General features: G+C 39.7%; 2 protein-coding genes across 2 annotated transcripts; both read left to right on the forward strand.

The window, feature by feature from the left end:
- Nucleotides 1-243: 243 nt before the first annotated feature.
- Nucleotides 244-2,244, forward strand: LOC125491346. The gene has a single exon (XM_048633036.1). It carries the CDS (start codon nucleotides 385-387, stop codon nucleotides 2,089-2,091), a length of 1,707 nt encoding a protein of 568 aa, XP_048488993.1. The 5' UTR covers nucleotides 244-384; the 3' UTR covers nucleotides 2,092-2,244.
- Nucleotides 2,245-7,219: 4,975 nt separating this feature from the next.
- On the forward strand, nucleotides 7,220-10,747 carry LOC105386084. The gene has a single exon (XM_048633176.1). It carries the CDS (start codon nucleotides 7,220-7,222, stop codon nucleotides 10,745-10,747), a length of 3,528 nt encoding a protein of 1,175 aa, XP_048489133.1.
- Nucleotides 10,748-24,318: the final 13,571 nt, after the last annotated feature.

Raw genomic sequence — 24,318 nt, forward strand, 5'->3', positions numbered from 1 at the left:
AAAAAAAATATATGCATGCATGGCTTTCTATATAGAAATGCGGTCGAAGGTGGCTGAATGGTTAATAGCCAGGCTATAATCAATAGTAGGTATGTATCATGAGTTTCTACTCATGATACAGACTATTGATTGCCTGTACCTTTAAAATAAACATGAAAATTTTATGAAATTATCATAGACACATTGATATCAAATAACATCTATGACACCACTGACGTGAAATTCTATGATTCCCAACATTTCATATTATTCGTCATTGTATTCAACTCACTTTGTATTGATTATTTTATTTTATTTTATGTTCTTTATTTGCTTGTATTCTATAAGATTTTACTTACTAGTTACTAAATATTAAACCAATATTAAAGTTATAACCAATACAAAATGGACGAAACAGATATTTTAAACCTTGATAGTGAATTCCGTCGATACAAACAAATAGTGCAGCCTTACCTGGCCCAAGTGATTGAACAAAACATAATTGATGTTTGCAGCGATTGGCTACATCGCCTTTCAAATTGCTCAAACGAGGAAAAGGTACTGCGGAATAAATATATTTTCACTTTGTGCTACCAACTCGCCAAAGGTATACTCGATGAGCCTTTCTTGAAACCCCCTCCTCGCGACAAATTGGAACCATTTGTTGAAGCTGACAGCACAATCGCCAGCGCTGACTCGGACTACGGAGAAGAAGGAACGGATTTCAATAGCCATAAAGGCGGCATGCCACTTTCTCAACAAGACACTAAATTCGTGATAAAAGAAACTGGCTACAATGAAAATAATAACGGATCTTGTGAAACTTTTAGAAAAGACGTTTTTGGTGACTTTGATTTCGACAGCTGCAACCGGCCTTCGACAGCAGTTAAAGATTCTACGTATTTCCACGAGTTTCGAGTCACTAATTTAATTTTGAAGCTAAGAGAGATCAAAAAGCATAACGTCCTATTGCATGAAGAACTTGAAGCACTGAAAAAAGAATCAGTAGCCAAAACATATTCTAAAGACAGTATAAATTTGCAGACAATTATGAGTTCGCATGCTTACAACGAGTCAGGTAGTGTAGTATCAATGAAATCTTTGAAAGAAAAATATAAAGAAATGCAAGAATATAGAAAGACGTTGATAAACAGAATAAGTCACTTACAAGATAGACTAGAACAACTAGATAATGAGAAGTTACAAGAAATTAATAATATACGGGCAAACCACCAACTTGAAATTATAAATGTAAAAACTGAACTTAAAGAAAAGTATGAAACTTCAATGGCGGAAATGAAAAATAAATATGAAGATTTAAAAACTAAATTGGAAGAAAAGTGCCGAGAATTAGATAAAAATACTAAAATTTTGGATGAAAAAGATTTGGAAGTAACAAAATTAAAAAACCAGGTAAAAGATTTGGATCAAAATTTACTATCAGCTAAAGAAAAGTGCTTCGAGGTCACCGGAAATACATCGGAAATAGACAGTTATAAACAAAAGATACGTCAGTTAGAAAAGAAAGTATCTCGAATGGAAAAGTGCAAAAATAAATTTACAAGGGCGTACGAGACTAAAGTAGCTTTACATAATCGAGAGAAATGTCTGACTGATTACGCGCTGCAACTTCAGATGATCAGACAAAGAGCACAAGTGGTTCATGACATTACTGAAGAAAGTGGTACAGAAGTCAGCAGTGTTCTGGACAAGCTGGAAACAAAGTACAGGGAAATCGTTGCAAACATGCAAGCAACGGCCATTCAGCGTAGAATACAGGACCAAAAATCTTTAGATAATATCTTGAAAGCATCATTTGGATTTATTCCGACCGAACATCTATTTCAAGCGAGTGACTCCATCCCAGGATCAAATAACCATCGGGCGCCACCACAGCCAATGAGAAATCCAAACAATGATAGTAACCTGAGCTATAACAATGAACTCTCATCTTTAATGCGAGGGGGCAAGGCCAGTAATATTATGAATGATGCTAATAATTCGCTAGATGAGGACAACGCTTCGTTGGGATACTGTTTGAATAACGAACGACTGGGAGAAGTGTTCGGGAAGGTTTACATTCCTCAAAGAGACACCGGAGACCACAAATAGTTGGCGATCCATCACATACAATGTAAGTTTGGCAAGTTTCTCACTTCAAACTGAGATCTAGTGTCTCCGTTTCGTGTTTTGATGTCAAGTTTGGTGTGAAATCTAAGTTGTTGCAAAATTTGTTGTGAACAATAAAGTTTCGAGATTTAAGAGCTTGCCTGTTTAAAGTTTGTTGTTAATCCCTTTACGTCTTTGTAAACGACGTTTTTAGTTTTTATTTATTTTCTCATTGTTAACTGCTTCGGAAAAGCTATTCAAACTTAACTAATTGCCGATTCCAACTCCTTCAAATTATGTTCAAAGTTATAGCTAATTCATTCTTATGAGTTTATTTTTTTAATAGAATTTACCATTTCGCAGATTAATAATTCATTTATCCAGACCAGCATTATAATGCCATGTGTGTATAATATGTATGTGTATAGTATATTGTACCTTCATAGCGTTCCTACATAATTACTAATTAAAATATCGAAAACAAATTGATTCAAAGTGAATCTACGGGAAAAGAGTACCTCTAAGAAAGAAAAATACAAACGCCTTCAAAAAATACTGAATACGATGCGTGGACGCTTACCTTTACTGAACTAAACCGATCGTGTTTGTGTGTAGTTAGAGAACATTTCAGTTAAGCGACCTGAAATACCGCGTTCAAAACCTACCAACGTGAATGCTAACAATGTATCAATTTGAACTAATTCGAAGCAGGCTACAGGCTGCAGTTAAGGGCGTATACTTTGAATTCGCGACCACTCCACTTTTGTTTCAACTATTGTATAATGCTTAAAGACTGACTGGGATGATGGAAATGATTTCTATAAACAGTTACAAAGTGTGTAACGTAAACCATACTGCAGTTGAGGTTCTGTTGCTATACAACGGTGCGGACGGTATGAAATTTTGCAAACTAACAACATGGTTTATGTATGCTGTCCATGTGCTGAGTGAGACCGTTAATCATAAAAGGTGATGTTCAAAAATAATAATAATCACCGTCTTAAACGTTCGTTGCTGGATATAGACAACTCGCAGGGAGCGTTAAAATACTCTGTCTTTGGCCTTCCTCATCCATCCTCATTCAGAAACCCAACAAAATCAAGAAGAAATTTTGTTCTATAACTTTGATTTTTTTCTTAACGAAGTTCTAGACCTATTCCATAGTCCTTTTGAGTTAAAGAAGTTGCTAGCCTATATTACTACAGACGCGATAAGTAAACTCAGAGTAGGCCAGCCTGGCTCCAGACCAGATTGCTCTTGGTGTTCCTAACTCATAACAGATTCGGATGCCGTGATCCACCGCCCGGTTTATTGCTGGCAGGCGGCCGGCAAACGGACCACTTTCCTTTACTGCTTACCTACTATTGATGTTGTGTTCAGTAATTAAACAGTAGAACTGTGTATGGTTACACCTATGAAAGAACAAAGACATAATCATAATTTGTCTAGCTTATCCTTCGAGCTTCGATTGTCCTTTTCCATGGTAAGTTATGATAATATTGCTGATGACGATGATATTGAAAATAATTACAACGACTCCGAACGTCATTGTTCAATCCACTAGGGGTGGGTTGCACCATTTAACTTTAACTATTACAAACGTCAAATCTCTTGGCGAGACAGATCAATCTTCAAGAGATTTGACGTCTGTAATAGTTAAAGTTAAAATATGGTGCAACCCACCCTAGTTATTAAAGTACAAATAAAGAGGTAGGTACAATATACCTGCGAGCGAGCGAATCTTTTAGAAATTGCTCAAATTAGTGAGAAATGCGCGTCGGCGTCTGATTCGACAATATCGCACGTGTGAGCGCGCCGTGAATAACGGGCACGAATCTAATACCGCGGAGGTCACTCTAAGACGAAAAACGAAGTTTTGGAGCACTGCTGTGCGAGCCCCGACTCTATCTCGTTGTATTAAACGTGGCAATTCCACGACACCTCTCTTTCATTACTTTTTCATCAATATAGAGTAAGCCGGCTGGGTCGGGCGTCACCGTCGCTGTCTCCTATTGGATGAAATGGGAAAGTCATCGATAGATACGAGTAGATGCTTTTTTAAAACGAGCTATGAAAAAAAGTTTTATGTAAGGGAATTTTTCATTACATGGTAACTGCCGCGCTTATGGGAACAGCGGCAACCGACATTTTTGTCAAAAATGAGTTAGCTAGGTATTTACATATTTGAATCGCCGTAACGAGATCTATGTAATTTTTTTTCCAGTCGTTTTAATAAAGCCTCTAGGCTGTTTTTTTAATAAGTTCACGAATGTATACTATATAACATTTTTAGAAAACGACCAGCAGCACTATTAACACCACTAAAACAGCTGTAAATACTGTGCTGGTGCTGGCTCATAAATCTAGTTCCTACACGCATCAGTTAGACAGCAACTAGTGCTAATTAGTGACCTGTGCCTCCCCCCTCCCCCCTTACACGAGCCACTTCCGGCGAAACCGGATGCATTCCGCCGCTGAACTAGATTCGAGCGCCACTGGCAAACGCGCTTAAGCCTTGCCAGGATTTTAAAACTGTTTTAGGATTTAAGTTATGTTGACAGATTTTTTTTCGTACACTGATAAAAACTGCTGTCTGTATTCTGTTGGAAGCTTTAAGTACCTGTGAGTAAGTTTAAATACCTGGTATATGTTACGGATACTTAGTTATAAGTTAGGTATATAAGTTAGGAAAATAAGTTAGGTATTAAGTTTTGATTTGTTAGTTATATTTTATTGATTATTGACTCAGTTTACCTACCATTATTGTTGTAATAAACGTTTAGGTACTGAAAATAAATATATGTATAATAAAGAAGTATTATTTTGAGTTTGTGTTATGAAAGCATTCTTTATGTTATTGTTACGATTGTTACCTATTGTTTTATATTTTATTAAAAGGAATGTTTAGTTTTAAGAAGAAATATGTAATATTATGTTAAACTTTTTTACTCAATAAACCATGGTGCGGGGGCGCGCTGCCGCGCTAGCATATAAATGGGTGGTACGCCGTAAGCGGCACCTCACTTCGACTCCAGCCGCCCACGCAGCAACAACTGAAGAAATCGAGCATTTTCACTGAATAGGAATTACCCCTAATCCCTTTCAGTTAATGGTCCTACGACGTCGGATCCTGTTGAAAAAGGAACCTGTGAAGAAAGAAAATTGCTGCCTAAGCGTGGGTGGCTGGTTTTACCTACCGTTCCCGAACGAAGAGGGGTCAACGAGCACGGCACCTGGGGGTCCCAGGGCGACTGTTGGAGGCTGTGCGGACCATTGGGTCAGCCTTCAGCGAGCTGCGGCCTTTTGAAGACACCAGGGGGGACCAGTGAAGCTCAACAACACTTACAAACGATTTTTGTTTCTACACGCGCTAGTCGCGGCTCGCGTTGTCACCTTGCGGTGTTAAACGACTCGTGAGTAAACGCCTTCGGGCGGGAGTGACGTACGGACGACGTTACCCGGTTGCCTTTTTCAAGGCGACTGTACAGTTCGGCCGAGCCTGTCAAGGTGTGCGAATCCTAGCGGAGGCCCTCTCAGTAGGCACAGCTGACATTGCGGGACATTCCCCCCCGTAATTAGCACTCCGACTAGGCGTATCACCCTCTCACGGTCGGTACCTTACCTTTACCTATCCCGCACGATCCATTCTCCGCTAGAGTAACCCTCGAACGGAGCTGCTAGGGTGTTAGGGCTGGAAGAGCGAAAATCCGAAGACTCCCCCGACTGCAAGATGAGTACTACACGTGAAACAAGAAGAAAAGCGCAAGTCAGAGAGAATGAGAAAAATACTGACGTTGAAAGCGCAGGAAGATTAAGGCCACAAGCGGCCGAAGAAAGAAGCATAATAAACGCACAAGTGAGAGAGAATAAGAACAATACTCACGTTGAATGTGCAAGGTCACAAGCGACCAAAGGCTCGACAAGTACCGAGCAAACTTCAAGCACGGAGCGGACGACAAGTACAGAGCAGACAACAAGTACAGAGCGAACAGCAAGTACAGAGCAATCTGCGAGCACCAAGCACACGTCTAGCACCGAGCGAACAGCGAGCACGAAACCGAGCACTCAAGCAAGGAGTGCGAGAGAGAAAGCGAATAGCACTAATATGCACGAAGTGAGACAGAGAGATTCTTCATTAGGTACGGTGGTTAACCGTGCGGTTAATAAGAAGCCGGGCTCCCGAGCATCTTCGTCATCTAGCAAGAAGCGTGCCTTTCTCGAGGCGCGTCTCGAGTTGGAGAAGCGAGAGAAAGAAAAAGCAGAGGCCGCCGCGGCACAAGCCAGAACGAGAATGGAGCTGATAGAACTGGAAGAGCGAGACTCAAGCGACCTGAGCGACATAGAGGGCAACGATGACCTAGTTTCTCAGTGGGTGCACAAGTCCATCCAGTCCAAGCCGGTCTCCGAGGCAGTACGCACGAATCATCATGAAGACTACTTCGAGCCACGGAGGAAGGAGCGGCAGAGCGACGCCGCCGTCCTTGCGAGCGCTATCGCAGACGCAATGAAAAGCGTGACTCGATCGGCGCCGACTACAGCGCCACGATACATAAACGAACTACACCGTTTCGACGGAAACCCCGGCGAATGGATTCCGTTCCGCGCCACATACGAAGATACCGAAAAATACTTCAGCGAATCAGAAAATATCGCTAGATTAAGAAAATCCCTGTTCGGTCAAGCACGAGACGCCGTGAAGTCACTATTATACACGAACGCACCGCCTCAAGAGATACTCAAGTCATTAGAGCGACGATTTGGAAAGCCACTGCATCTTATTAAAAGTGAGATAGCGGCGATCAACAGAATACCGCCTATGACTGCCGACATCAAGGGCATTGGCGTGTTTGCGAGTACCGTGGCCAACAGCGTGAACACTATCAAACAACTGAATAGAACGGACTACCTATACTCGAACGACGTGTCCGAGAGAATGATCGACAAAATGAATATGATGGTTAAATTCCGATGGTACGAATACTGGTCATTAAATGATCAGCAACCTATTTTATTGGCGCTATCGGCATTCTTAAATAGAATAGCGGACCAATTCGAAGCATATGATTGCACGCCGACTACCTAAAAGTCATTTCAACCGAGGGAAGCATTCAAAGGAAAACCACGACGTAATATGGTACACGCAACTCGGGAAGAAAGCGAATACAGCGGCGACGAATCATCTACCTACTCATACAGCGAGGAAGAAGAAGACAGCGAAACAGAGATAGTAGCTACTGCCACCCACGAGACACTGAAGTGCAAACTATGCGGAAAAGACGGGCACACGTTAATTAAATGCCCTCAGTACGAAAAAGCAAGCACTCAAGAAAGATGGGAAATAGTGAAGAGAATCAAAGTATGTTTCCGCTGCCTGAGACAAAATCATCGTAGCCCGACCTGCCGGGCCAAGCCATGCGGCAAAGACAACTGTCCGGGACGACACCACGTGACACTGCACCGTGACAAACCGAAACCTGTCGAAAAAGATGACGCCAACAAGATCGTATCCGTGAACCACATAAGCGCGACGCGTGCATACCTAAAGATAGTTCCAGTGGAGATATCTGGACCACAGGGCACCACGAGAGTCACCGCACTGATGGATGAAGGATCAACCGTAACCCTCTTGTTAAACGAAGTCGCTGATAAAATCGGAGCGCAAGGACCCACCGAAGAGCTATCTATCGAAGGAGTGGGCGGCCACCGCATGAAAAGCACCGATTCAATGCGTTTAAAATTACGCATAAAAGGCCAGTTCACACGCGAATATCACGATATGGACATCCTGACGATCGGACAACTGAACCTCGCCACACAAGCCGTCTATAAAGAAGACTTAGAAAACTGCCCACACTTGGCATGTATAGCGGATCAGCTGACATACGACCGAGAGCGGCCTAGTCTATTAATAGGACAGGACAACTGGCACTTAATAGTGTCTCGCGAATTAAAGGCAGGAAAAACAACGAAACCTGTAGCCTCACTTACCAAGCTAGGGTGGGTGCTACACGGGTGTCATAGCCATGAAGCGAAACCGGTCAAGTTCGTGAACCACATACACAGTCAGAGCGAAGAAAAAATCGAAACGTTGATAAAGGAGCATTTCAGTCTCGATTCGTTAGGCATCTCGCCTAAACGACCGGCCAGCGACCCCGAGCAACGAGCACTTATGTTGTTAGACAAAACTACGAAACGTCTACCTGAAGGAAGGTTCGAATGCGGGCTGCTATGGCGCAAAGATGACGAAATCATGCCGAACAACAAGGAGAGCGCACTACGCCGACTGAAAGGCATCGAACGTAAAATGAAAAAGGACGAAGCATTCAAAATAAGCTACAAAAAACAAATAGACAACTTACTAGCAAGCGGATACGCCGAACCGGTCACAAGCGCACCCACTACGCCGAGAGCTTGGTATTTACCACATTTCGCCGTAGTACACCCACAGAAGGGCAAGATGCGACTGGTATTCGATGCAGCCGACCGATCACACGGCAAGAGCCTGAACGACGCATTATTAAGTGGGCCAGACTTGCTACAGTCCTTATTTGGCGTCTTGATACGCTTCAGAGAGGGACCTATAGCCGTCGCAGCCGACATAAAAGAAATGTTCCTCAGAGTGGCCATGCGAGAAGAGGACCGCGATAGTCTACGCTTTTTATGGCGCGAGAAAGAGACGGAAGAGCCACGAGAGTACCGTATGAAAGCACTCATATTCGGCGCGTCATCGTCCCCCTGCTCGGCGATATATGTGACAAATAAGAACGCGAAAGAGTTCGAAAACACGCACCCAGAAGCCGTACGCGCCATTGAACGATGCCACTATATGGATGACTACCTACAGAGTTTCAAAACCGAAGCGGAGGCACAAAAAACCGCTCAAGAAGTAGATCAGATCCACAAACACGGCGGTTTCGAGTTACGCGGCTGGGCAAGCAACCGATCAACCGTTATACAACAATTACAGATGGTTAAACCCGAAGAACAGGTTAAAATCGGTCAAGACGGACAAACAGAGAAAACACTCGGAATGTTATGGAACATCGGTAAAGATACACTTCAATACACACTGAACTTGAGAAACACGCCCCGTGACGTCATCGATGGCACACGCCCGCCTACGAAGCGTCAAGTTACGAGCGCCGTCATGTCAGTGTTCGACCCGCTAAACATAGCCACGCCCGTCCTCATACAAGGCAAGAAGTTAATTCAACACTTGTGGCGTGAAGGAATTAGCTGGGATGAAGAGATACCCGAACGATACATAGCCGACTGGAAAGAATGGATACAAGGCCTAGAACAGCTGCAGAGCCTTCACATCCCTCGTTGCACATTTTCTTGTGACGAGGGGGAGATGCACACATTCGTAGACGCCAGCGAAACTACATATGCTGCGGCTACCTACTGGAGGACGACTCAAGATGGAATACCTACCGTGAGACTGGTCGCCGCAAAAGCACGCGTAGCGCCACTGAAAATAACTTCAATACCGAGACTAGAATTGCAAGCCGCGCTACTGGGCTGCCGACTAGCATCCAACGTAGAGAACGAAAATTCAGCAAAAGTCACGAGGAAATACTATTGGTCCGACTCACGAACAGTGTTAGCATGGATAAAATCAGACCCGCGCACTTTCAAACCGTTCGTGGCACACAGACTGGCGGAAATCGAAGAGCTAAGCAAAACCACCGAATGGAGATGGGTGCCGACTAACGAAAACGTAGCCGATGACGCCACACGACGAGCGCCTCGAGAATTCGACCCCAATCACCGTTGGTTCAACGGCCCAGCCTTCCTGAAAAACCCACCGACTAAGTGGCCAGTGGACAGGAGCGAGCCCTCGCCCGTCCCAGCGGAAGAAAATAAAAAGACTGTCGCAGCGATAAAAGTCGTACATACAGAAATACCTAACCCACAGAGATTCTCCAAATGGACACGTTTACTGAGAGCCACTGCACGCCTATTACAGTGTGTCGACGTGTTCAAGCAACTCCTGAAACGTGAAAAGGTCACCGCAATCAAGCGCACCGTGAAAGACAGTACGTGGCGAAAATACGATAAGAAGAAACAATCACGCCCGTCACCGCTCACCGCGCCCGCGTTAACCCACCGTACCTACCTACCTATTCAGCCTGAATACCTACAATCGGCTGAAAATCTGCTCATAAAAACAGTGCAAAGAGAAAGCTTCAACAACGAAATAAAGTGCATAACAAATAACAAACCACTAGAAAAAGACTCTCGCTTGAAGCGATTATCACTGAAAATCGCTGAAGATATCCTGAAACTGGACACGAGAATATGTGCCGCCAACTGCATAAGTGACACATATAAACACCCCGTAGTGCTAGACGGAAGACACAGAATAACAAAGTTGCTCGTCGCTCATTACCACAGCAAGTTCAATCATGGCAACATTCACACCATAATGAATGAGATTCGCCAAAAGTACTACATAACTTCGCTCAGAGCTATAGTCAAGACCACCGCTCGAGAGTGCCAATGGTGCAGAACCCACAAAACTGCGCCACTGACGAAACCAATCGGTGATTTACCCGCTGAAAGGTTAACCCCATACCAGCCGCCGTTCACATACACGGCCGTCGACTACTTCGGTCCGCCATTACAGTGGGCCGAAAGACTGAAAAACGCTGGGTAGCTCTATACACGTGCATGACAACACGCGCTGTACACTTGGAAATAGCCACCTCATTGACCGCCAACGACATGATACTCACACTAAGAAGATTCGCGGCGAGGCGAGGCATGTGCTCTGTACTCTACAGTGATAACGGCGGAAACTTCGTACGTGCAAACTCAGAACTGAAAACTGAATTCGAGAAACTGAAAGACCTAGCTGGCGAAAAAGGCATAAAGTGGAAATTCATACCGCCCGGAGCTCCTCATATGGGCGGTACGTGGGAACGATTGGTCCGCACAGTAAAAACCGCACTGTACGCGACCCTGAAAGAAAGACAACCACGTGAAGAAGTGTTACACACACTGTTATTAGAGGCTGAACATCTGGTTAACTCACGACCACTAACACCACCAAGCCTAGATCCAAATGAAGAAGAGAGCTTAACGCCTAACCACTTTTTAATTGGCCGATCGAACGGTTGTCCACGCATCGGCGATTTCGATGAAAACACCTTGATAGGTACACCCACGTGGAGAACAGTGCAATACCTAACTGACACGTTCTGGAACCGCTGGCTGAAAGAATACTTACCTACACTGTCACCGAGGCCGAACACTGAAAACCATCCTGAAAACCTGAAACCCGGTGAAATTGTGTTGATAGTCGACTCGAACTTACCAAGAGGAGTCTGGCCTAGAGGCGAAATAATGACTATACACCCAGGCCCAGATGGCAGGACGAGAATCGTAGATGTCCGAACAGTTGCTGGAACGCTGAGAAGACCCATAACAAGACTCGTGAAGATCACCTGAAAAGGAAGTACCGTCTCATACGTGTGGTGCTCAGTACTCATCTTCGCACGAGGGGGAGAACTGTTACGGATACTTAGTTATAAGTTAGGTATATACATAAGTTAGGAAAATAAGTTAGGTATTAAGTTTTGATTTGTTAGTTATATTTTATTGATTATTGACTCAGTTTACCTACCATTATTGTTGTAATAAACGTTTAGGTACTGAAAATAAATATATGTATAATAAAGAAGTATTATTTTGAGTTTGTGTTATGAAAGCATTCTTTATGTTATTGTTACGATTGTTACCTATTGTTTTATATTTTATTAAAAGGAATGTTTAGTTTTAAGAAGAAATATGTAATATTATGTTAAGCTTTTTTACTCAATAAACCATGGTGCGGGGGCGCGCTGCCGCGCTAGCATATAAATGGGTGGTACGCCGTAAGCGGCACCTCACTTCGACTCCAGCCGCCCACGCAGCAACAACTGAAGAAATCGAGCATTTTCACTGAATAGGAATTACCCCTAATCCCTTTCAGTATACAACCTATCTCTACTTTTCTTTAACTTAAAATTTGGTAAAATTTCAATCGTGCAAATTTTCAGTTCAGTAAAATTGTAGACCCCGCTCTTCTACAGATTAATTTACAAGAACTGGCTAGGTACAGTGTTTCTCTACTCGCACAAGCATTACAACATCAATCTGTGTTTCTTGGAAATCTACACCTTTCACCACTCAAGCAGCCAGCTAAAGTACTCAAATCAACTCAGATGAATATAAAAAACAAGTACTAAATAACGAAGTGGGTCAGCCCTAAATTACTAAAAATACTCAGTACGGTATAATGTATAAAATGTGTAAGGCTCACCTTTTTTACCTTATTACATCAAGGGATTGAAGCCAGGTAAAAAAAAACCCTGAGCTAGCTAAGTTTAGTGCCTGTTTATGTATTGTGTACTAGTGTAACTACGTTTACGACAATGCTACTGTTTTTCTTCGAATGGATCCAGCTATAAACCAGCTCGCAATGTAATTCGTTGAGCGAACATTTTATTGTTTCCAGTGGAATCTAAGTGGAAACTTTCCACTTAGATTTAAGGTTCCTCAGAAATTACCGTAGCTAATATACTACATTGACCGAAGTTTTCTAAAATACCTTATACCCATTGCTATTTCTACAGCCTCAGCACAACTTTCTCCGTATAGAAAACCTCCCAATATAAAAAAGACTTTAAAGTGTCTAAAGGAATTAGATTGCACAGAGCTATTCCATAGAATTTTCATTAATTAAAAGTTTTTTTCTACTACATGTCTTTAATTACAAAGCGTTTTTACATAGTTTGGACGATAGCAGTGGATTTTTTAGTAAGTATAGATTTAATTAAGTTTCATTTATTCAACTTATTTGCTTCACGATTTATACAGGGTGTAAATTAAAACGACATGTATTCGAATATTACAAACGGGCATCAAGGGATACATTTTAAATTTTATGCCCAACCATAACACGATATTATGGGATTTTTTAATTGGATATACCCTTTCCTGTCACTGAAATTAAGAGCGGTAAGGCATCGAGGGACTATTATATAGAATTAAAATACCACATAAATACAGATTTTAATTAATTGTGGATCTGAAAAAGACAATAATGTGATGGATTGAAGTAGTAATAATAATATAATGTTAAGAAATTGAAATTCTACAACATTTAACAACAAACATGTATTGGTAAGATTTTACATATATGAGGAGAATATTCTAATAATTATTAATATGTAGTACATTTACAATACATGTGTGTATTCTACATAGGTATATACCTACTTTGATCTTCAGTTTCTATTAGAGTAAAGTGCAATGCAAGCACACGAGTAATATTACTGTAGGAGGCTTTCGCTACAGAGGGCCTAGTGTAAGTGTTCTTACTATGTACACAATCACCGTAAAATTTAGTAGTTATATAGGCTAGCTTTCCTCTGTGTGTCTCTATTATTATTATGTATTGGAAAACATACAATTATATTTTGAAATAACCTTTCTTTTGACAAAAAAAACTTTATCACCATGTCTAGGTGATAGCCATAGCCACACTACTTAGTATGTTTCTTTTTGCTATGGGGAGTAAATAGTTTTACAAACAAAAAATATATTTATAAAAGTGGATTAGGAGAGAAGTTTACAACCAGAGAATGAACCTTTCGGCTTACTCTTCCACTTTTGCAACACCATTATACTATAGTTCACTTTATCTACACACCTGTATCACCCTATTTGTGACTTTAATCACAGCCCCAATTTCACAAAACTCATTCCAACACACACTTCCTTCCAACGACTCCCATGCACGCCAAAAGTAAATTAAATTTGTCGTAAAGTTTCCGCCGTCTGTGCCCACAAAAAACGTGCCGAATAATAAAACTCCTCATTTCCCCAACGTATGAGTGAAGCCGCGTACAGACCGGCCCAACGAACGCCCAACGATGGATATTTATCATACACTAGCTGTTCCCGCGAGCTTCCCTTCGCCTTAAAAAGTTTTCCCGTGGGAATTCCGGGATAAAAAGTAGCCTATGTTCTTTCCCAGGGTCTATACCATATGTATACTAAATTTCATTCAAATCCGTTCAGTAGTTTTGGCGTGAACGAGTAACAGACATACACTTTACACGTTACTTTCACATTTATAATATTAGTTAGGATAATACAGGAAAGATTGCAGCAACGAAGGTTAACGGAACCCGTTCGTTGCCGTTCGTTTGGCCGGTCTGTACGCAGCTTGACACAGGAGTGTTGTTTATCCCACTCGACATGTAAATCACAAACCTGCCATCTGCCAGCCATTGAACGCCGGTCAAGCCGTTAAACCACATTACAATCACTCACTTCCATCCCATGTAATCTGTGTTTACAATACCACGCTAATACAAATCCCTGGTCAGCTAGTCACTCACTGGTGGATCAAGTTGAATTTGTATTATTTATTTATTTATTTATTATTTATTTATAAACATTGCAGTGATACATAGGGTACAGAAGAATTCCCACAAAACCAATATTTTTGGTTTGACTGTGGGTAAACGGTGACATTTTAATTAAGCTGTTATTTAAAAATTAACAAAATAAACAATATATTGACTGTGTCAAGTGAGCAGTGCAAGGAAGGCACCACTCTCAATCATAATAAGTTTTAGGTATCGTAATAAGTTTTAAGTAAATGTTTTTTTAATAATGTTTTAAATAAAGATAATTTTTTCTCATTTTTAATACTTACCGGTAATTCATTATATAATTTGGGTATTTGTTTACAGAGCATTCTTCCACCAAAATAATTATTTGTATATGGTATTTGGTACCTTCCTTGCACCGCCCCTCTTGTGCCGCAAGTATGCTGGATAGGTATTTTATGTTCTTCACTACCATGGCTGTTTACAAGGAGGAGATATTTATGCTTAAGGCTTGCTGGTAAAATGTTACATGTTTCAAAAAGGATTCTATAATCGTGGTTACATTTAGCTTTTGTCTTTTTATCTATAATTAATTTTAAGAATTTTATTTGCATTTTTTCTATCTTTTCAATATGAGTTTTGAATGTAAGTCCATAACAGTGCAGAGAATAACCAATTATACTGTCAACCAGGGCTAGATAAAGACATTTCAATATACTTCTAGGTACTTTAAAGCTTAGTTGATAGAATTTACTTAATAAAATTCTTAATTTGTTCATAACATAATCTACATGTTTGATCCATCCGAAGTTCTCATCTATTTGCATACCAAGGTAAGTGACTTGTTCGACTCGTTCTATAGACCCACACGTGCAGTGATTTTGCATTCTATGAAAACATTCGTACGAATGTGTTATTATATTACAAGTGTTATTTGATAATAAAGCATACGGTGAGTGAATGACTAACATTTTGGTTTTATCTGCATTAATTATTATTCCATTATCGTGTGACCATTTAATTACGTTATCTACGTCCTCTTGCACAAGACGCTGGACCTCGGCCATATCACGGCCCGCGAGGAACGCGCACAGGTCATCCGCAAACATGTACGCCGAGCAGTGCCGCAGCACCCGGCATAGGCTGTTGACCAGCATCAGGTAGCACACGGGCCCGGCCGCCGAGCCCTGCGGCACCCCGCAGCGCACGCCCCGCGGCTCGCTGAGCGAGTCCGCCACACGCACGCGGTAAGAGCGCGAGGTGAGGTAGTCTCGGAACCACTCGTTCATTGGCCCCCTCACCCCGCACTCCCCCATGGCGCGAAGCAGCATCTCGTGCTCGAGGGTGTCGAACGCTTTCTTGAAATCAAAAAATATTGCTACAATAAATTGTTTGTTATTGAGATGTGTATTAATATTGTCTGTAAAGTTAGTTAAAAGAGTTCCAGTACTTCTGCCTCTCTGGAAACCATGTTGATTAGGGTCCAAGATGTTGTTATTGCTTAAGAATGAGCCTAATTGGTTCACAATACATTTTTCAATGACTTTCTCTATGCTTGACAAAATGGCGATGGGTCTATAGTTAGTAGTTAATTTGTGATCACCTTTTTTAAATATGGGGCGTAGAATAGCTTCTTTTAAACGTTCAGGGAACTTAGAATGGATCACACAGAGGTTGGTAAGTTTAGCAATTATGGGGCTTATTTTATCTATAATACATTTTAAATCACACATTCTTATGAGATCGCTACCTGCTGATTTTCTTACACTCATGTTACGAATTATCTTATACACATCTTTACTTGTTACCGGTTGCCATCTCATAGAGATAGGTGCTTCTTTTACATAATTCTCTCTGGACAGGAACTTAGTATCACAATTATGTCTTATCTGTTCAATTTCATCTTTAAAAGTATCTGCAAAACTAGTTGATATATTAGAATTAGTACCTAAATGCTTTAAATGTTTTAAAATAATATCATCGGGTGACTTTTTGACATTTCCTAACATTGCATTAATTTTTTCCCATACCTTGCGACTATCTTTCTTACAATCAATAATACTTTGTCGTTCAAATTCACATCTCTTCTTAAAGAATGTTTTTTGACATTTATTTCTGTATTTAGTATAATTAAGTCTTTTTTGCATGTTTTTCTTATCATTCAACCAGATTAAAAATAGTTTGTCTCTCTCTAATAACATAACTTTCATATTTTCTGTTACCCAACTCTTATTATCTCTATTACTACTAGTTATAATTTTAATTTTAGAGTTTTTATCATATACACTTTTAAATAGCTTTATAGTTTCGTTATATAATTTTAATGGACATTCTATATGAATTAGTTGAGAGAAATCTGTTTCTAACAGAGCATCTCGCACTTTTTTATTATCTAATACAGGGCGTTGGGTACCTGAGCTGGGGGCAGTGGGGGCGGGGCGCGTCGAGCGGGCCGAGCGGCGACGCCGGCTCCGTCGAGCGCTCCCGGACTCACCGGCACGGTATGGAGGAGCGGCACCGGCGGCGCCGGTTGACCCGCTCGGCACATCACCATGTGTATTGAGAGACTCCAGTGCCACAGCCGTACAATAATGATCTGAAATTAGGTAGTTACTCTAGAAGTACAACATGAAAAACACACAATTTTATAGTTAGAATAACGCTTACAATAGGCAGCCTTATCCCTAAAGTGATGTCTTCCAGAAAACCTTAGGGTGAATGAAAGACTTACGGAATAAATTAAAAAGCAATGTAATTGCATAATTGCCAGAACGATAGACTTATTGTTGTGACCTCAAAACACTACCGGTTACCGGTGGTACTGCAGGCAATCTCCTTGTGATTTCGTATTTTGCATTCACAATGATGTATGATGTTGTTATCGGCTGGTAACAGGAAGGCTTACAAACTTAGGCAATTGGCAGGTAGCTAGCCGACAGAAGTTGTACAAAGGTCACAGATATTATGTGCTCTTTGGAAGGCTCCTGTTTAGAACCATCACAAGACAGACAACCAATAAAAATAAACGTTAAGGATTGCTATTCACCTGTCACTACCACAACAGTCGAGGAAAACTCCGAATAAAATAGGTTTTTTCACAGCTCACAGCCACGTAACCTCAACTTGCTTCAACCCACAGTCGGAACGTGCCCTTATATCGGCATGATTACAGTCAGAACCGACTGCCACATGACCGCAAGACGTCAATCAAACGGCTAATCCATTAACAAAGCCGCCTCATAACTCAGCCAGTTTATCTATCCTCCGCCCGCCCTGGAGGGTTACACTATCTTGGAAAAAAATAACGAAAGAGCCCCCCTTATCCGAACGGAGAGCAGTTTGTAAAAATTTACGTTCATCAGAAAACTTTATATTTATACGATGAATAAAAACATTTGATTTTGACTTTGAAAGAATGAGTTGTGATACAATCGGTAAGTTCAATGCAACAAGGTTGAGTCAGGTTAGCACAGCACCGCTCTTAAAACCTTTTTAACCCACAAAGGAAAAAGAGGGATGGTTTACGTTTTTAGTTTTGTTTTTTAGGGTCATATTTAATGTTACCCCGATTGTTATTAGGTAGCTATGTTTTATGAAAATCGCTTCAGTCGTTCAAAATTTATACGACTTTTAGTGTTGGTGTATTAACTTTGGTTAGGTTATTCGTAAGCTAGTGTTACCCTCCAGTTGTATTGTGTAAACACGTGTGGAACCCGTCAACCCCTGTAATCCTGTTTGTTGTAAACTTGAAAATAATGATTTACCCCCGAATTCATGGAACGAACTGTCAGCTTACGAGAGGCTTGCAAGCGTGGAACAGAGTTGACGGCACCGCAGCCAAGGCGGTAGTGAAGCTGCTTCCGAAGCTGAGGGCCGCGGGTTCGAATCCCGCCCAGGGCAAACATTGGTGTGATGAGCATTTGTGTTTGCCTTGTGTCTGGTTGTCGTTTATATATTCAATATGTTTCTATCTATGTATTTGTGTTGATATATCAGCTGTCCGACACCCATAACACAGGTTCTACCTAGCTTGGGGTCGGATGGCCGTGTGTGAGATGTTCCCACATATTTATTTATTTAGAGTATAATGACGATGCATGCAAATCTTCTAGTAAAACTGACAGTTCGTTCTAATGTAATCGGGGATTATTTATTTAACCACAGTGGTTGACTCGGTAACTATAAACGGAACTGCTCCAATGGTGCAAGGTTTGCTTTGCTTTTACAATTCAATACCATATGCACAGTTAGATCCCCGGATAGAAACATAAATTTGTGTTTCTAAATACTCGTATGGTTTAATTTGATTTTGCTCTATTGATTATCCAATGGTGCATTATTAATCATCGTGTACACAATTGGCTAATTCCATTAGCACTGTGGTATAATCAGCTACGATACCTATTTATATATACAGGCTGTTGCAAAAGTGGTATACTAATCGGAATGAGGGTGATCCTCAGAGTCACCCCTTTCGGTTTAGTAAGTATACAGCTTTTGCAACAGCCTGTATATGTATAGATGTGTTCCTGCTGGGTACATATTATTTCATGTGATGAAAACGTTTTTTTTCTGTTATAAAACCACGACATTCCGTTTATTAAAAGCCATAACTTCCCGTCCGCTGTCTAGTGTCAAGTTTCCCCGCAGATGTGAACTTCGTAGACGTAAACAATTCACTTTTCTCCGTTTGAGTTTTAAAGTCAATTTGAAAAAGCAACGTCTAGCAAGATGTGAATAAACAAAACTGTGTTTAGAGAGAAAGATCAAGGGATTCTAGACTTTATTGACGCCTGAATGCCGACGTGGCTGGTCCCTCAATTGTTTTATTTGTTTTTTAACTTCAGCATGTCTGGAGTTTTAAGTTCTTTGCTTAACTATTAAGTAAATATCCAGATAGAGGGAGTTTAGTGTAAAGAATCAATGATAAAGTCTGCGTTGTCAAGTGACTGCGGTCCCTAAAGGCGTAGTTGGAGGTGATTTGCAAGCACTTTTATTTTTAAAGAGCTCCCGCCTAAGAGTCTAATGTTTTGTTTTAAGAAATAAGTATTTCAGAGAGCAATATTTTTTCCTTAGTCAGGATTTTTTTAATTTCGCCCAACGCTTAATTAATTTATACTTTGACTTTCTTGTGTTAGCAAAATTATTTTACTTCAAGCTGTAAAATCTAATAAATGATCATATTACATTGCATTTATATTTGGTACTTGTTGTAAGGAAAACAAATAATTAACTGGCATAACGTCTAACAGAAAAATGCCAATCTTATTAAAATTTTCTTACAATGTTTATCGTTATCGTTAGTGTCATACACGTAGGTATGTTATAAATAGGCATAAAAACCTACATTTGTCCCTAAGAAGACTGACGGAGTGAAATAAATTGCCCTGTATTTGTAAGACAAAAGCCCAACTGAGCCGTTCTTGGAAATAAAATAAAAAAAGACTACTCGTTATTAATGTCAGTTCAAAAAGGAATAAATTAAGTGTAACCCGGCTCAGTTAAAACGCTCCAAGAAGCGCAATATGATATTCGCGAATCTGCGCCGCGGAGGATAAATTCTTTTATCCTGAGATATTTCGCGGCCGGAAAATATGGTTGGGAACAACGAAAAAAAGTAGAAGCTGAGGCGCAGGCCTTTTTGGTGCTGGACAACACACACCCCTATTACTAATAAGTTTATATTATATAAGGTTTTTTTTTTTTGTTTACCTATTTGTTATTTTCCTTTTTTTGTTTTTGTGTATTTTTGGTGTGTGGTGCTGGATACCGAATAAAGAATTTTTATCTTTATCTTTTATTTAGAAGCGAATGTCATCATCACCATCATAGGCCTCCTCCATGTTATGCCAAGTCCGACGGTCCTATGCTACACTCATCCAGTTTGGTCCAGTTACTTTTCTTATGTAATCGGACCAACAGGTTGGCGGTCTACTGACAGATCGCCTGGACGGCTTGGCCAAATTGGAAGTGGATGTAGAAGTTTTTAAATATAATAAACGCTAAAAACGGCCGATTCTGCCGGAAACGACCTGTAGGTCTAGTACAGATTTGATAGATTGACGAAAACTATAAAAGTTTACGTTTTCTCGCACACAAAGTGGCGCCTCTAATGGAAACTATCATGAAACTTTTGACAGATAATGTATGCAGATGAGAGAAGAAAATAAAACTTTTTTCGTTTACGTAAATTGCAAAACCGGTACTAGAGGCCCTTTGCTTAAACATTCTAGGTTTCGGGTATTGAGAGGTAAGTTTAAATTAGCATGACATGCAGTTTTGGGACAAAACGCTTTCAAACCGAAGTTATGTTTTTTTTCTTCAGTTGGCGGCGCTAGTTGAGCTTACGTGTAACATTAAGTATTTCTCAGCTAATCAACAGCGTTGCATTCCATACTTAAGTCGTGATCAACTAGACATTCTCAAATGGGATTTTTTTGCATGCATATCCTTGTTGGAACCTTCCATAATTTTTCAACACGGTGAATACTCCTAAACTGATTTGATGTTTCCAGTACATCTGCTTGTTTTGTGTCCAGTCCTCAGATAATAATAGAGACATTTATCTAAATGGTTTGGCGGTGACGTTTATTATGCGGGTATGTAAGTTTTATATTGAGACATACAATATAAGTCGTATTTCACTTGAGCTTCGCATCCGTTCTCGTAAAGACCCATTTGCTTTTAACCGTTTCCCGTGGGATTTCCGAGATTTCTCCTCAATAGAGTAAAACCTCAGGGGATCATTCTGAACAACTTTTTTTTATCAACATTTGGAAAGCCGTAAAAAGTATTCATATTCCCATATTTACAAGTCACGTGACTAACAAAGTTTTAATGATTTTTTTCTAGGTTTTTAAAATTCGTAGTGAGAAAGAAGAAGAGAAGCAGTTTACCCTTATCCCGTTCAGCTTACCGTATCATTTTTGCAACACCCTGTAGAATACTTGTAATTAGAGATAAGAATCAGACAAAACTCTTAGAATTAATTGTAGGTATCAACACTAATTGATCGCAACAGAGTTATAAAAGTTAGAAGATAGTACACGATTTATTTGAGCGCTATTAATAAAATAACTTATATTGTGCTTCAGAAGTTATCTGTCTGTAAAGTTTATGTTAGAAAAAATACTGTTTCACTGCACGAAATCTGTGAAAATATTCCTTTGAACTCTGATCCAATAAATCATCTAGTAACAATAACCATAGGATATTTAGGTACGTATCGTAACTTTAGTTTTAGGACCAAAGACTTTCGTATCTGAACTATACAATTTATTACACCATGAACAAAAATAACAAAACAACAACTTAATAATGAAACAGAACAAAGAGGCGGCCTTAATGCTTAAATCAATCTCTTCCAGACAACCTTTTGAAGAAAGAGATAATATATTATATATGAACATAAAATAAAAATATATGTGACATGAATCTGGGCAACGTCTAGAAGTTACTAGTTATTATTCTGTATCAACGTCTACTTCAGGAGTAATATTAAAAATTGTGGATCGTCCCGTTTGAGCGAAGACTCTCTGCCCTCCTGACGTTTGAACCCTTTGAAAACCTAAAAGGTTCCGCAATTTGTGGCCTCTCAACTCACTCTACATTTACTAAACTAGTCGGCCGAGCAGTCGGGAGATCGATCCGAGTGGCCGACAACTCTATGGATGAGTGAGTGTTATTAAATTTTAAAACTCACTGAGAAGTTTTATTGTCTGTACGCCCAACTGTTATATCAAACACTTTGGAAATTTAATGTACGTTTTAAATGTTGCACTGGGATAGTTCCATAGTTGTGATAGATCTTGTTGAAGTACCTAAATCATGTGGTACTTTTTCAGGTGCACCACTTTTTACAGGTAGACACTTTATACCTACAAGTAGTTTGCTTTTATAAATTGTATGTTAAATCCTGTAAATACAGTGCCATTATATCAAAACCTCCTAATAAATAAACTTAAAGTAAAATTAATTTAGGATAATATTTATTTATTTACTAATATTGTACAACATGACAGCAAAACTATGTAATTCGTTATACAAATAAAACTAACACTATTAAAATAAGAACATAAAACATAAATTATAAACTCTCAAAAGTAACCAAAAACATAATATAAAATATATATAAATAAAATTAGACACTCACACCTTGTACTAATGTACTCCCTTGCGGGGTAGGCAGAGGTGCATTGCTGCACCCACTTTTCGCCAGTGTTTAGGTCGGCTGTCCAATTTCAAAAAACAGTAAGCGCCAACTTTAAAAAAAAACGGGTCTTTGATTTATACATTATTTTAGGCGATTCCGCACATTCCTGCATTGTCAGAATATCAAAAAACGGCTTAGAAACGAAAATAAAATTTCTAAAAACCTAGTAACTCCACCCTGCGAAATCAAAAATGCCACGAAAACCATTTTAAAACACAGTAAGAGCCACCAACCATTTTAAAACACAGTAAGTGAAAATGACTTACTAGGTTTTAAAATTGTCAATGGCGCTTACTAGGTTTTGAAATGGTCAGCAAAGGTCAATTTTTGCCCGTTAATTTTAGTAAGTCACAAATGGCATACATTATTACAAACACTTTTTTCGAAAAAATATCAGATATTTCAGAACCTGTATCTTTGAATAAATGAGACCTAGAGAGGTGAATTAAAAGTAGAACATAAGGAAATTTTGTCTTCTTTATAAAAGCCATAGAGACCTTTCTCGTCAGAATCTTTCTAGTTTTGGTTTATGCAAAATAGGGCTAGTAGAAAGTTTCTACTAGCCCTATTTTGCATAAACCAAAAAAAACTCAAACATTGTAAACTAATTTTAGCTCAAAATTTAGGAAATATTGTCTAATTTAAGGCAGCCATAAATAATGTTCGTGTCAGACATGCCTTCTTAATATGGCGATTCGGTTCATTTAGATAAAACTTAAAAATATGTCGGTATTTCAGCTATTACTTAGTGCGGTCGTGTAAAAGTGCTGCAAAATTTGATTTATATTATGTGAAGGATCCAAAACATATAAAAAAATAAAAAAAATAAAAATTATTACGTTATTATTGCAATTTCAATATACTTTACTTGTCTTAAATCACACAATAATGGCTCTTACTAGGTTATAAAATGGTCAGTGAGGGCGGTTTTAGGGTGAGAAAACCATTTAAAACCTAGTTAGTGTTTTCTTTTGTGCATTACAGCAACAATATTAGTCATATTTAAATGAAATAGTATTGTATGTAAAGCCTAGATTCTGCCGGTTCTTTTAAGCTTACATTCGTTTAGATATGTATCATAGTTTTACCAGGGCATTGAAATGAAGGGACAAAAACGTTTTTTGGCTCTCCTGAACATTTTGTCTCTTGGCTAGCCAAGAGACAAAATGTTACTGTGTTTTGAAATTGGACAGCCGAGGTACTTATCCAAATTACTTCATAAAAAGATATCCAATGTTATATAACTTTTCTTATGTCTCGTTAGAGTGTTGAATGAGAATTTCAAAATGTCTTTTGGTGCCAAGATGTGGTGGGTGTAAGAAACTTAGTTGATAAATTGCTAAGCTGAAAGACGGAACATTTTATAAAAGAGAAGATATATTCTATGAAAATCTATACAACAGAACTATGCTATTGTTTAATGCCATCGTGAAATGTTTATATTGTGTGATATCTGCAACCCATGTGTCAAGCGTGGAAATACCTATTATGGCAAAAACCGTTCACTATACTACACTCACGGGCAATGAAAAGGTTCCACTGAGAAAAACATAAAATTACTCCTAAACGGAAAAAGCTAGCTTAATGACGCCTTCTGCAACATTGAAGTACACTTAACGATATGCAGTGACT

The sequence above is a fragment of the Plutella xylostella genome, chromosome 5, assembly GCF_932276165.1.
Source record: "Plutella xylostella chromosome 5, ilPluXylo3.1, whole genome shotgun sequence".
NCBI lineage: Eukaryota > Metazoa > Arthropoda > Insecta > Lepidoptera > Plutellidae > Plutella > Plutella xylostella.